The sequence below is a fragment of the Glycine max genome, chromosome 16 (genome assembly GCF_000004515.6).
Source record: "Glycine max cultivar Williams 82 chromosome 16, Glycine_max_v4.0, whole genome shotgun sequence".
In the NCBI taxonomy this organism is placed as follows: domain Eukaryota; kingdom Viridiplantae; phylum Streptophyta; class Magnoliopsida; order Fabales; family Fabaceae; genus Glycine; species Glycine max.
Genome location: NC_038252.2, coordinates 30764794 through 30779635, shown reverse-complemented (window position 1 = coordinate 30779635; position 14842 = coordinate 30764794). Strand labels below are relative to the sequence as shown.

At 30.4% G+C, this 14842-nt stretch overlaps 1 protein-coding gene across 1 annotated transcript; it reads left to right on the top strand.

Annotated features, from left to right (window-relative positions):
- Positions 1 to 4802: 4802 nt before the first annotated feature.
- LOC100527557 (putative alpha/beta hydrolase) lies at positions 4803 to 7641 on the top strand. Its single transcript, NM_001250887.2, has 3 exons — positions 4803 to 5242; positions 6945 to 7058; positions 7264 to 7641. The coding sequence occupies exons 1-3, from the start codon at positions 4880 to 4882 to the stop codon at positions 7543 to 7545; spliced, it is 759 nt and encodes a 252-aa protein (NP_001237816.2). The 5' UTR covers positions 4803 to 4879; the 3' UTR covers positions 7546 to 7641.
- The last annotated feature ends 7201 nt before the right edge of the window (positions 7642 to 14842 follow it).

The window sequence follows — 14842 nt, the reverse complement described above, 5'->3', positions numbered from 1 at the left end:
TGTGACTTTTTCGGTACATATACATGGATCTGTGTAAATTTTATGCTTTAAACAACTACTATATATGAAGTTGTAGTAGTTCTTGTCAATTCATGTTGATGAACAAGTGAAACTTATCAAATAATTATATATATTGATTCTATATAGTAAATAAATGAACTCATCTAAATTTTAAGTTAAGTGCATATTAAGTAAAATATTATTTAGTAGTTTAATAATATATACGTATATATACATTAAAAAATTTGTATTACTAGCTATATATATTGGGTATGAGATGGGATCAAATCATTAGAAATACTTAATTATAAAATTTTGGTTAGTAATTTTCTAGTCAGAAAAAATTAATAAATTTTGATAAATTATAGTATTAATTAAATTAGTTTCAAATATAAATTTTGGTTAAAGTCTTGAAAATTTAGACACGACCTCGAGAACAGCTGTAGAGAACAAAAATGTGGGATAAGAAAATGAAACCTGCCATACATACCTTGAATGAACAACAAACAACAAACGAGAGAAACAGCTGTAAAGAACAATTCTGGCATACCTTACACAAGGTTGGTGTTCTTTTCTAACCAACATAATTAAGATTTTTGGTTTTTTATGAAATATTGTAATGTTAAACAATAGGTAGGCCACAAAATCAACTTCCCCACCTACCTTACACCAGGTTGGAGGAGGACGTACTGCACATCACTAAGAAAATTCTGGCATGATGTTCTTTTCTAACCAACATAATTAAGATTTTTGGTTTTTTATGAAATATTGTAATGTTAAACAAATTTCGATTTTTTAGATTGATAATGAAATTAATTTTTCAGATTTAGTCACATTCAAAATTCAAAGTTGATCCGTCCTTTAGCATGCTCTTCTAATAACCATTCAAATATAATACAAATGAATTCCAACCAACTCCTCTCAAATGGAGGAATTAAGATATGAATACTGCAATCACCCCGTACACGTGCACATTCTCGCATATAAAACCAAGATATTTTTATTTTATTACGAGACTAAATATATGTTTAGAATAAAGTTTATAAATTTAAATTTTAGTTAAAATTAAGTTTGCAAAAGTGTTACAAATTGAGTTTTCAGATAAAACTTTACTCTCAAACATACTTTTAAAGTAATTAAACATAATCTCAAATTAGTTTTACTCTTTAACATACTTTTAGATCCTCTTATCTGAAATCCAAAAATACCCTAATTAACTTTATACGACCGTAAGATCCTTGTAGCAAACAATTATCATTGATGTCATTTAAAAATATGCACTGGATAGATAAACATGACACACTTTCACATCTTATTCATTGTAAAAAAAAAAACAAAATAGTCAAAAAATTACACTCATACATGCATATTCTTCACCATTATTATATTTCTACTTCAACAGCTCACTGAGAGGACCCCGCCGTCTGCATGGTTGGACACTGAATTTGCTCCTAGTGGAAACAAAACATCAATATTGTTTGGTCCCATGTTTTTGTCAATTGATGTTAGAGTGTTTTGGTTAAGGAAGACACCAATTGAAATCTGAGGTGTTCTTCTTGAAAGATTCAAGTCTTCTGATTTGATTCTCACTTGATGGCTTCTCTTCCGGTTTGCAATGAGTTCCTTCAAATTAAGATCCTTAAATTGACCTTGGAGTTAGCTAGTAGTTTTTTTAATGTCTGTTGAAGGGATTTTCAAATAGTTTCTTGCTGTTGGAAGCAATCTAATGATCAGGTTAGTGACTCTAAACATAATACTTTCATATACCTACTTTCTAAAACACTTATGCATGACTTGAGTGTTGAAATGTTTTTGCATATATCCTCCTTTCGCCATCAGGAGAGAACCAAGGAGGCTGCATAAAGAGGAAAAGGGAGATCAGGCACCGTGGCAAGTATAAATCTCACCTAAAACGATACATTATCTTTTTAATTATAATTATTTTTCAATCAATTATTCATGTACATTATAAGAATGAAATTAAAACATCATTTAATTCTATTTAGTTCTCACTATAATTTCCACTTCATATAATTTCATTCCATATAATAATTGTTTGATCAAACTTTAGAAGATGTAATTTGTGAAGTATATAAATTAAACGTGTTCTTGAAATAGTTTGTTTTATGCTTAACAATAATTTATTCAATATTTTATGAAAAAATTATGAAATAATTTTTAGTGTTTACAAAATTGATCTGTAGTTAAGTTTCTAATAAATTTCATTAAAAAAATATATTTCTTGAAAGAAAAAGATATTAATCAAACCATGGTTGTTAAACTCGCGATTCTACGTAGAATCGTGGAGGTTCCGTAAATTCGACTCGTAGAATCGAATCGTAAACTCGTAAGAGTTTATTCAAAAGGACAGCAACAGAACCCTCTACCCAAAAGGCAGCAACAAAACCCACTACCCACCCTTGATGAAGCCAGAATTTCAATTAACAGATAATTTGTCCATGTTCGGAGGACCACCTTAGCGTTGCTAAAATTCAACACTAAGCATCGTTTCAAACTTTCAATTAACAGAAATTTCAATTAACTAATACTCTCTTAATTTAGCAATAGAACCCAAAACTCAACACTACAATGAAGCTAACAATAGCCTTGCCAGAATTTCAATTAATAGATACTCCCTTAATAAGCATCATTTCAAACTTTCAATTAACAGAGATGAATTAACAAAGAAGCTTTGAGAAAGAAAACACCTTAGCGTCGTGGAGCAAAGCTTGGAGCTAGGTCAGGAAATGAGGGCTTTCGACGAGTGAGGACTTTCAAGTTTCAAACAATGATGATTAGCTCAGCAGTCCAGCACTGCAGCACGACAGCGATGACGACAACCACGACAACACGAGTAGCTCAACAAGAGTCACTTTGGGGGGTTAGTAGCTTGAACAAGGTAGAGTGAGTGAGTAGAGAGAGTCACGACAGTCATTTTCGGGGGTTGTTGTAAGACGTCATTTCGGGTTTTCATAAACTCGTGAACTCGGAGCAGACTCACGAGTCTACCCAAACTCATCCGAGTCTACACAAAATCGGACGAGTCTATTCCGGTTTCGATTCTACTTCCGATTTAACTCGTCAACTCTTAGTAGAATCGTAAAATCGTAAGATTTTACGATTTAAATCGAGAGTTTAACAACCATGAACCAAACATTTTGTGAATGAACCAGGAATTAGGGACATTTGTAGTGCAGCTTGATTCAATTTAAATATAACATCAAATCTAAATCAAACTAATTTTTTATGATTTGATTTAATTTAATTTTGTGGTTTTTAATAATCTATTATCAAAATGTAAATCTATCAATTAAACTTGCATAATTATTATATATGTCATGTAATTTTAAAAATGAAGTTTATATTTATTAAATATTATTTAATATATTTTAGTTAAAAATTATTATGTTCACTCTTATTTAGTATTGATATAAAATAATATTATCAATTTTTTGCAATATAATAATAATTTGTGCATCACTTAATATTTAATATTATTTTTTAATATTATTAATACATCTTTTTTTAACATATAAAAGTAAAATATACATCTTAATTATGGAGTAAGTGAAAAAATAATAATTATTTAATATTTATTATTAGTTATCATAATAAAAATTAATATAATTATAAAATGCACTCGTGGAACCTGCAGATGGGGTGACTAAAGAAGCTTTGAGGCTCAAATCTGATTTCAATGTTTTTGAATATATATGCTCCAAATTGTATTTTAAATTTTTCGAGACTCATGTTTTGTTTCCTTGAGGTTGTTAATCCTCTAGGTTGTTATTCAACCAAAAACAAAAACATATGTGGATCAAATAAATTGGCTTACAATTAATTTTATGGATATGAAAATTGAAAAATAATTTTATATTATTATTTAATAATAATTTATTATTAACAAGATCTTTAAAGTAATTATTTTAAAAATTAAAAAATTTATTATATATATGATAATTGTGATTAAATATTGATATAAAATTATTTTTTATTATTATTAATACATTATCTATTTTTTCAAATTTCTATGTAAATGTATTTATTGCGATGGGTCAAATCTCGATCTGAATGTATTTATTGCAATGGCGCATGAAACACGTTCCACAAATGAGAATGAGACTTGGGCATCAATATTCATATACATACACATCATCAAATTGTGTCATACCGCTGTCTCTGAACTTTCTTAAAAACTATAACATTTTAAAATTAAATCATAAAATTAAATATTAACACAACTAATATCAGATAAGAGAAAAAAACCAATTTTGTGTGTATAAGGAATGGCTATAAACATGCCATCACGAGCTGGTAGGCTGATTGTTTGACTTCTGTTTCAACGGCTTTATATCATTTCTCATGATAAAAGAAATATTAAATTAGTTTTTTCTTTAATTTATTTTATTTTTTAGATTCAACATAGTTTTTTATTTTTTAAAATTTAATTGTTCTAATTTTTAAAAAATATTCAATTTAATTCTATCGTATAGATTGGATCAACATTGTTAAAAAAACTAAATTTTATAACGATTTAAAATCATAACTAAATAATTTTAATCCATCATAAAATATATATATATATATATTATGAAAGGACCAAATTGAGTTGGTTTTAAAATTAAAGTATTAAATTGAAATAAAAAAATTAAAACACCAAATTCAACCTAAATAATAAATTAAGAAAAATAAACTACTTTAACCTAAAAAAAAGAAATTGACTATATATATAGAGAGAGAGAGAGAGGGGGAGACGGAATACAAAGCATCTACCACGTATATAACAGTACAACAAGAAGAAGCAAACACGACGAAATCTGAAAATTTTATTTTTGTTTTTACTTTTCTGATAAGCATTAGTTCAAGAAATTGTGTGGATATGAATAGGAGGAAGCATTATGTTCTGGTGCATGGGGCTTGCCACGGAGCTTGGTGTTGGCACAAGCTGAAGCCACGCTTGGAATCTGCAGGCCACAAGGTCACGGTGCTTGACCTTGCAGCTTCTGGCATCAACATGAAGAAACTTGAAGATGTTGACACTTTCTCACAGTATTCTGAGCCTTTGTTGCATCTAATGGCCACAATTCCCCAAAATGAGAAGGTAGTTCTAGTTGGTCACAGTTTTGGGGGGATGAGCATAGCACTTGCTATGGACAAATTCCCAGAAAAGGTTGTAGTTGGTGTTTTCTTAGCTGCTTTTGCTCCAGACACTGAACACAGCCCATCTTATGTCTTGGAACAGGTATATATATGCTTCTTAGTAGTGAGGTTATTACTTGAGAATTTTTTCAGTTTTCTTACTTATGCATGTTCCGTGAAAAAAGAGACTATCAAAATCTATAAAACAGTTTCAATCACAAAGAGATCGAATTTATTTTCGTTTGACAAAAAAAAAAAAATGCATTTTTTGGCTTCCCATATCTACACTTTTCTTTTCTTTTCTTTTTTTTTGGGTGAGTTTCCTATATCTACACCTAGGAGCATTTGGTAAAAGGAAGATTTTACTTTTCTAGCTAGGAATCTTAAATGAAAATTTATTATTATGTTTGGTATGTAATTAATAAAAAAAATTACTTTTGTAGAAATTTTAAAGTGAAAAATTATGATTTTCATATTTAATATGTAATTAATAGAAAAAAAGTGTCAACAAATTATGATTCTTGAGAATCAATTTTAGTTCACTATTGCTGCAAAAATATTCCGGATGAGAGGGGCAGAAATCCAACTTTCCCAGTATTCTACATAAATCAGCAGTTAGATAACCTACCCATTTTTCTATTTATAATTATGTATTTGAAGGGTTATTTTTTATATTATAAATATAATTTGAATTCATAATATAAAAAATAATCCTTATAAATATAATTTGAATTCTTATTGTTAAATGGTAGTAAAAGAAATCTTATTCTTAAATGTTAGAATATATTTTATCATGTTATTTTTTTATTATGTAATTTTGTCATTATTTAAAATTTAATTTATATTTCAAATAATTTTTAAATTATTAATTGTTTATAGAAATTTTTTACTTTATAATTTCTTCTTTCCTTTGCTCAAATATTAACTTTACTGTTTTTTAACATTTATTTTTCCAACTTAAATTTCAGTTACTTGTACTTTTTTAATTCCTCTTTTTGACCTAATTTAAGCTATTTATATTATTTTTTATTTATTCTAGTTATGTATATTATTTTATAGTTTGATATTTTTTATATTTTTAAAATTTTACTTAGATTAAAAAAGCTTTTACGACTTATGTACGGCCATCAATTTTATAACTTTTAAAATATATATAATATGAAAATTCTTTAAACTTTAACTATCAAATGCTTGACTAGTGTCATTCCAATTCAAAAATATACACCGTAATTGGATAAGCATGACATGACACACGCTTCCAGATCTTATTATTGTCAAAAACATATATATAATAAAAAGTAAAAAAATTACACTCGTGCATCTTCACTATTATTATATTTTTCCCAAATGAAATCTTATTTTTTTTAGTTTGGTCTTTTATCTTTTAAAAAAAATCTAATTTAGATATTTATCTTATTTTTTAGTTTAGTTTAATCCTTTATTTTTTTAAAAAAAATTATTTTGATTTTTTTTTAAGTTTGATCATTTGGTTCATTTAAGATTGACTCGTTAATCAGTTAAGAATAAATCTTTTTAGTTAAAAATAAAATGGAGGCAAAGGAGAAAAAATTGAAAAAAAAAATTCATTTTTAAATGATTAACGACATTAATTTTAAATAGATAAAAGAACTAAAATAAATAAGAAATTAAGATAAAGGATTAAACTAAAAAAAATCAAATTGATTTTTTTTAAATAAAAGATTAAACTGAAAAAAAAAGATTAAATAAATTTTAAAAAAAATAAATAATCAAATTAAAAAAAAGGACCCATAAATCATTTAGTCTTATATTTTCCACTTCTCCAGGACACGTCGTCTGAAGACTTGGACAATGAATTTGCCCCAAGTGGAAACAAAACATCATTTCTCTTTGGTCCCAAGTACTTGTCCAAGAAGCAATACCAGCGCTCTCCCATTGAGGTAATTACATGTGATGTTAGCACTACAAAAAAGTGTTGCAATTTGTGGCAGTTAAATTTACAGTTTCTAACGGCTACCACAAAAGACATTTTGTTAAATAAGACAATTACATCATTGTTTTAGTTACATTACTATCTGGAGAATATGTTGGAAACTCATCGAAGTTTTCAATAAAAACAAAAATAATAAGGAATGGATTTTGCAGGACCTTGAATTGGCCAAGACATTGGTAAGGCCATCATCACTCTTTATTGAAGACTTGTCTAAGCAGAAGAACTTCTCCAAACATGGATATGGGTCAGTTCCACGTGCCTATATTGTTTGCACTGAGGACCTTGCAATTCCATTGGAATTTCAGCTCTGGATGATTCACAATGCTGGGATCAATGAAGTTTTAAAGATCAAAGGCGCAGATCATGCAGCTATGATTAGCAAGCCTAGAGAACTATACAATTCTCTCCAGAAGATAGCTACAAAATATGCATAAATCCATGACTCTGGCTTTTGTTTACTATATTGTCAATGTATTTAAATTAAATTCTTAAAATAATTAAGAAAAAATTATAACGCAGTCACTAAAAGCGTTTTATACACGTAGAAATCAAACCTTGAAACAGATATAGTCATCCTTTAGAAATTGTCTTCGCTAAATTAACATAAGCCTTATTTTATTTTATTTTTCTCAGCAATAATAGACGATATTAATTGCACAAGAAGAGCTAAGAATACAAAGTATTTGGCACCAAAGAGAATGATCCCACATGTACAAATATCCCCCACTTAAAGATTTCCTCCTCGCGATGACTCAAATTTCAGCTTGTAAAGAGCTAAATAAGTGGACTTGATCATGAACAAGTTTGAGGCATCTTCCAACCAAATCGAAGTATCATATTCTTGGTATCTCAAAGTCACCCCCTCCAACGAACTATAAAACTCTACCACCAACTCCTTTTCCCACTCAAACCATGGTCTCCCCTTGATCTCAACTTCTCATAGCCCCTACAACGTAACATCTCCTTTTTGCTCGGAATTCAAGAACGTCCTAGGAAAAGTGTTTTTAAGGCTTCCTTCATCCACCCTAAATCTAAATCTAGTAAGCTTACCCTCCCTCATCCTTCATTCTACCATGTTATCGAACCAAACATCATTTTTACCTCTACACACAAATTTCAAATCCCTCCATCAAATGAATTCAAGTGGCCGAGTTAATCAAGCATAATCTCCCAACAAAGGAAAGGTGTTTGTGCTTCCATGATACTAATTTTTTCTTGAACTTTGCAATGATAGGCTCCAAATCTCTACTCTCCTTGGATTAGCACCAATGGGGTTCCCAAATAAATAAATAGGCAACTCAATGTCCTACAATTTAAGAACCTTGCATATTTTTTCACAACTCCCATCAGTCCCAAACCCACAAAATCTACTTTTATGGAAATTGACCTTTAGTCCAGTCTTCACCATAACCACATTATGGAAGTTCATTTCTCCCAAAAATATTGTGAAAAGCCTAAAGCCTTTTGGATATGGCCTCCTTCAAAGTCTGCTTAAACCTTTCGCGCCACTATGATAAAAAGGAAAAAATGCAAAGAGATCACCTTGTCTCAAGTATCTTTGAGGGATAAACCCATTGGTTGGACTTCCACTAAGGAGAATAGAAATTGAGCTAGAAGAAAGGCTCCCACGGATCCATTTGATCCATTTAAGCCTTCTATTTTGTACTAAGTTCAAATATCTTGTATTTTTTGGATGAATGAAACACGTCCCTTAGAAATTGTCATACTAAATAGATATAATTCTTATAGTCTGTACTAAGTTAAAATATCTTGTACTTTTTTATGAATGAAACACATGGAAGATCAACCAACCTTTCATACAAGGCCACGTCTACGATTCACATATAAGTGGTGCACCCTTTTTTCCATATAATTTGAATAGTTCATATATGTCCCCCAGTGAGTGTGTATATTTTGACGGTTGGATTTAATGTTAAAAAATGGAACAATTTAGATTAAAGTAATACTAATTTCACTTTTAAATGTGGCTGATAACAAGAAGACTATTTTAACCCTACAAATGTTAATGTAAATTAAAAATACTAGTTTTGATTAATCTTAATTAGTCCTAATTAACCCTAAACCTAAATCTCCCTTCTCTTCCGCTGAACCCCGTTGCTGCCCATCATCATTGTCGACTAGAGCTTCGATGCACCATTATCGTCTTTCACGAAGAAGACATCACCCAAGTCAACAGAGAAAAATCGCAATATAAGAGAACCAAACAACCACAAAGGGGGGAAAGGGGGTTTTACAAGAAGAAGAAAAATCAACGATTCAAAAGTAGAGGAATCGAACAGAGCCAAATCTCATCTGCCCTTTGCATCCGCCAGATGCATTATCGCATGGGGCTTGCGGTAGAGCAACGACGCTTGGGTGGAGAGTGTGTTGCCGGAGGAAAACTTTACAAACGCAATCTGTGTTTGGTGGTGTTTGGTGTGTTGAAAAAGCAGGTATGGCACTTACGACGTCGTTTATTCACGTAGCGCTCGATATGGATAGATCACCCGAGGCAAATCGGACAGTGGTGGTCGAGGTCGAAAATACGTTGGAGTTATGACGACGATTGCTGGAACCGTCACTGGAAAAATACGCAAAGTTAGGTCAACTTATGGTTGTTAGGTCAATTTATAAATGAGGGTATATAGGTCTATTTGCACTTATTAAGAAAAATATATAAAACAATGTGGGTATTGTAGCTACCAAATGTGTACCATAGGAGCCGCCTTCATACAAAAGCAAGAAAAGTTGAAAGAGTTCAATTTTTTTAATCGAGACTTGTAAGTGAACTGGACCTTAACACCCTATTAAGTTTTGGATCAAGGAAACAAAATGGATCTTGAGGATTAGCTAGAGGGAATTGCACTCATTATTTTTGTTAGGACACCCAGCAATTTTCATAAATGTCAAAAATACCCTTGGTTATAAATAGCAAGAGCAGTTTTTCATTTTTGTAGTGCCATTTTTTTTCGTAAAATCTCACTTACTTAGTATAAGTTGCTTCCATTAAGGTCAGTTTTGAAGCATATTTGGTCTCCGATGGTGTACGTGCGTTGTTCAGGAGTATACGGTGAAGTTTGATCGATTTTCACCGCCAGAGAAGAAGAGTTACACGAAAAAAAAATCTTACGAACCTGCGGATTGGCAATCCGTATGATCCATACGGTCAGTAATTGGTATGGTTCATACGGATCAATAATCCGTATGAACCATACGGATTGGCAATCCGTATGTCCATATGGATTGCTGATCTGTATGAACCATACGGATTGTTGATCCGTAGGTTCATAAAAAAAATTTAAATTATGAATAAAATTATATGAATTATAATTTTACCAATTTTAAAAATAATTTTTTTGTAATAACTTTTTTTGTAATAATTTTAGCAATTGTGTGAATTTTTTTAATAATTTTAGCAATTATGAAAATATTGATTTTGTGATATTATTGTGGTATAAAAAAATATTGATTTTGTGATATTATTTTATAGTGGCATAAAAAAATCTATTTAGTAATTAGATTGTTAAAAAAGTTATAATACATATAAAATTTTTAAAAATTACTAAAACTAACATTAGATTGCTTAAAAATTAATTTAGGGATTAATTAAAAATAATTTAATTCATAAACATGACCAAATTAATTACTAAAAGATATTGTTTGTTGCAAAATGTCACTTCAACATTGCAAAAAAAAATTATGATCTACACATAATAAAACAACTATTATATAAGAAACTGGTAACTAACAAAGGGATAATATTAGACAAATTGTTTGTAACAAAAGCATAGTTAGGGAATTCCTAATAATTAAAAGGAATAATGTTCCAAGTTCTAATAATGTTCAAAGTCGTAATAATGTTCCAAGTCCTAATAATGTTGAATTTAATTCATAAACATGATCAAAATAAAACATGGTTAACAGCTGGATCAGGGAATTCGAAGACAATTTCCATGTCAGCTTTGAAGGACAGGGTTTCACAAAAATATTTTCATCCAGCTCCAATTTTAACTGTCTTTCTCCGGTGATTGAACACAAGCCAACATTCTGCAATGTCCTCCAAATGCAAATGAGTCCAGCCTTTGTCTTTAAGAAAATAATACATGGTGCTTGGAACATCCTGGTATTAAGAATAATGTTATATCAACAATTTATGAAATTTAAAACTTGGAAGATAAAGAATTGTTGGCAACTAAATTGGAAAGTTGCTCACCAGGCTGTTGTAGGTAACTTTGTGCGAAGTGAGATACACCTTGAAAGTGACAGAATTTGACACTTGATGGTATAATGAGTGTCATCTTGGAAATGATTTTGGAAGGCTACTACTCTTGAATATGGTGAGAAAGAATACACTTTTACCATAATGAGTTAACGACACTTGATGATCTCCAGTCAGGTGATAAAAATCTCTTAGTGCTGTCCACCCTGCTACAATGGTTGGTTTGTCCAAATCTTGGTTGTAAACAACGGTATGAAAATTTTCATCCTTGTCAATGAAATGTCATAAACGGTCAAGTACGTCTTTTCATCTTACAGCAAATAACCTCCTAACTTCACCGTAAATCTACATTTGATATAACAAAATAAGGTTGGTTAGTTACACAAAATAACAGAATAATGATATGTTAATTAATTCAAAATGAAGATGACCTGGTCCTTGGCGTTAACGGTGTTTAAAATAGCATATGGCGGAACCGCGACCTTCAGCATGATCTTGGCCATTTCACAGCATTGTTCGTGCTCTTCATTTGTTAATTCTGACATAATTCACATTCAAGCATGATATAACAAAATTGATATTCAATTAGTAGTCATGATGAACGCCAATTCATTCTTAGCAATTGGCAGAATTATTAATCTATTAACTCGACATACATTCAAAAGAAAAATGATTTCAAATAAAACTGTTAAGTAGAAGAAACATAAGTTGAAACAAACATATAGATGTTGTTCCAAAGCATATAGTTACATCAAACAGTTTAAAGCATTGGGAAAACATGACAAAAAATTAGTCATCAGAATTACGTAATTTTTTTCACCATTAATGTCAAAGTAGGTGAATGAAACCTAAGCTCCAAAACAAGTGGCATATTTTTAATGAGACGGTGAGCCAAGTAATACCATATTACTACTTGTTAGGGTATTTGACAACAATTGACCAAACATAAGATCCTACTACCAAAGCTAACTAACTACAGACATGTCACATGTGTGAATAAATGTATCAATATGAAAGGTAAACACTCTTACTAAGCAGAGTCGCAATAACCATTTTTAGTTCCTTTTTGAGGGTGCATAACTATGATGGTGATGGAGCAAAGCCTGAATGTTCTGCTTCTTGCTTCATCAATTCTAAAATATATTTGAAATTTTGGTCAGCAATCCGTAAGGTGTCTATACTATATTATTTTCAATTAAAAAAAACCATACGGATCACTGATCTGTATGATTCATACGGATTGACAATCTGTATGAACCATACAAATCAGCCATCCGTATGGTTTCTACACTATTTTTTTCCAATTAACAAATATTTTTTTAGAAAATAACCAACACTAAAATTTCTAAAAAAATAACTAACAAAAATTTTATGAAACATAATTACACAAAAAAATTTAAAATATATTTTGGAGTTTACTATTTACAATTAAAAAAAACATACGGATTGACAATCCATATGAACCATACAGATCAGCAATCTGTATGGTTCCTACATTATATTTTTTTTCCAATTAACAATTTTTTTTTACAAAATAACTAACACTAAAAAAATTCTAAAAAATAACTAACAAAAATTTTACAAAACATAATTACACAAAAAAAACATTAAAAATATATTTTGGAGTTTATTATTTTCAATTAAAAAAATAAAAAATAAAACATACGGATCAGCAATCCGTATGGTGTCTACACTTTTTTCTTACCAATTAACTCAATGTTTTTTTTTTTACAAAATAGCCAACACTAAAAAAATTCTAAAAAATAACTAACAAAAATTTTACAAAACATAATTACACAAAAAAATTAAAAATATATTTTGGAGTTTATTATATTCAATATAAAAAAAAACATACGGATCAGTGATCCGTATGGTTCATTCGGATTGTCAATCTGTATGAAACATACGGATCAGCAACCCGTATGGTGTCTACACTATTTTTTCTTTACAAGTTAACTTTTTTTTTTTTTTACAAAATAACCAACACTAAAAAAATTATCAAAAATGACTAACAAATTTTACGAAACATAATTACACAAAAAAAATATAAAAAAAAAATTTCGAGTTTATTATTTTCAATTAAAAACAAAATAAAAAAAAATACATTCCAGATCAGTGATTCGTATAAACCATATAGATCAGCAATCCGTGTGAAACATACGGATCATTGATCTGTATGTTTCATATGGATTGCTGATCCATATGGTTCATACGGATTATTGATCTTTATGAAGCATACGAATCGGTAATCTGTATGGGTCATATGGATTATCATATGGATTGATAATCCATATGACCCAATCCGTATGGGTTTTTTCCACAAAACTCCATTTTTTCTGGCACCGCTTTATACGAACAACACCAAATACAATCATTCAACAACATCAACAATAACAACTTGAGAAGGAACCACTTACCTCGAAGAAGATGACTCACCAAGAATACGAAACGAAAGGACCACTCGAAAGAGGAAGAAGCGGTGTTGGGGCTAACACGAAGGCGAAAGAAGAAGAAGAAGCGATGTCAGGGCTAACACGAAGATGAAAGAAGAAGAAGCGATGTTAATAGGAAGATGAAAGAAGAAGAAGCGCCGCGGGAGAGATATGAAAAGTGACTCGTACGGACAAGTCACTTTAACTTTTTATATCAAAATGGTGAAGGGCATTTTAGCCCTTTCACCAACGTTGCTGGGTGCCCCAACAAAACTGTTGGGTGCCCAAAGTAAGACAAATTTCTCCATTGGGGTCTTTTTACAAACTATTTCCCAGAATGGGGTTGTTTGTATAGATTTTCCAATGGGGGACTGTTTTGTACATGGAAAAGGCCACCATGCATGCATGGCGAGATGCATGGCAATTTGGCACGTCGTTGTCGCAAAAGGACACAGGCTTTGGTGCAGAGGGCAAGGCTTTGTGCAGAGGGCAGAGGGCGCAGACTTTAATGGAGGTCACGGGCTATGCTGGTGTCGCCACCATGGTTGGCGATTTGTGGAGCATAAATCGCCACTTACATTGGCGATATGTGTTGTTGTGTGCCTTTAAATAGCAAATGAAATTCGTGGGATGCTTTGTGCCTAAAAATTGTGAACCTGTGTGAATGCTTTTGGTGTCTGTAAAGAATTTCTCAATCTAAGTATTTTTCAATTTCTCTCCAGTAATTTCTCTCTTATGTTGTATTAATTTATTTATTAATTTATGTGATATCCTTTTTATTTATTTGAATTATCTTTGTTGTGCCTTTAAAAAGCAAATTCATGTGATGCTTTATCCTTCATGTTTTGTGCTTGTAAAATAAATTGTTGAGTCTCTAAATGCTTTATGTTTGTGGCTCTAAAAATTTGAAAAATTTGTGAGTCCCTGAATGGTTTTGTGTTGGTACCAAAATTTGTGAGTGTTGTAAGTGTTTTTAAATTTCTCTCAATCATTAATTTCTCTATCATTTTTATTTATTAATTTATATGGGATCATTTTTATTTATTTCAAATAATTATTTTGAGTCTGGAATATGCTTTC

What these genes read in the sequence shown, in the direction of transcription:
- LOC100527557 (NM_001250887.2), top strand. Translation starts at nt 4,880, where the DNA reads ATGAATAGGAGGAAGCATTATGTTCTGGTGCATGGGGCTTGCCACGGA. An exon ending in CATCTTATGTCTTGGAACAG is followed by an intron (nt 5,243 to 6,944) that starts GTATATATATGC and finishes CCACTTCTCCAG; the next exon opens with GACACGTCGTCTGAAGACTT. An exon ending in ACCAGCGCTCTCCCATTGAG is followed by an intron (nt 7,059 to 7,263) that starts GTAATTACATGT and finishes TGGATTTTGCAG; the next exon opens with GACCTTGAATTGGCCAAGAC.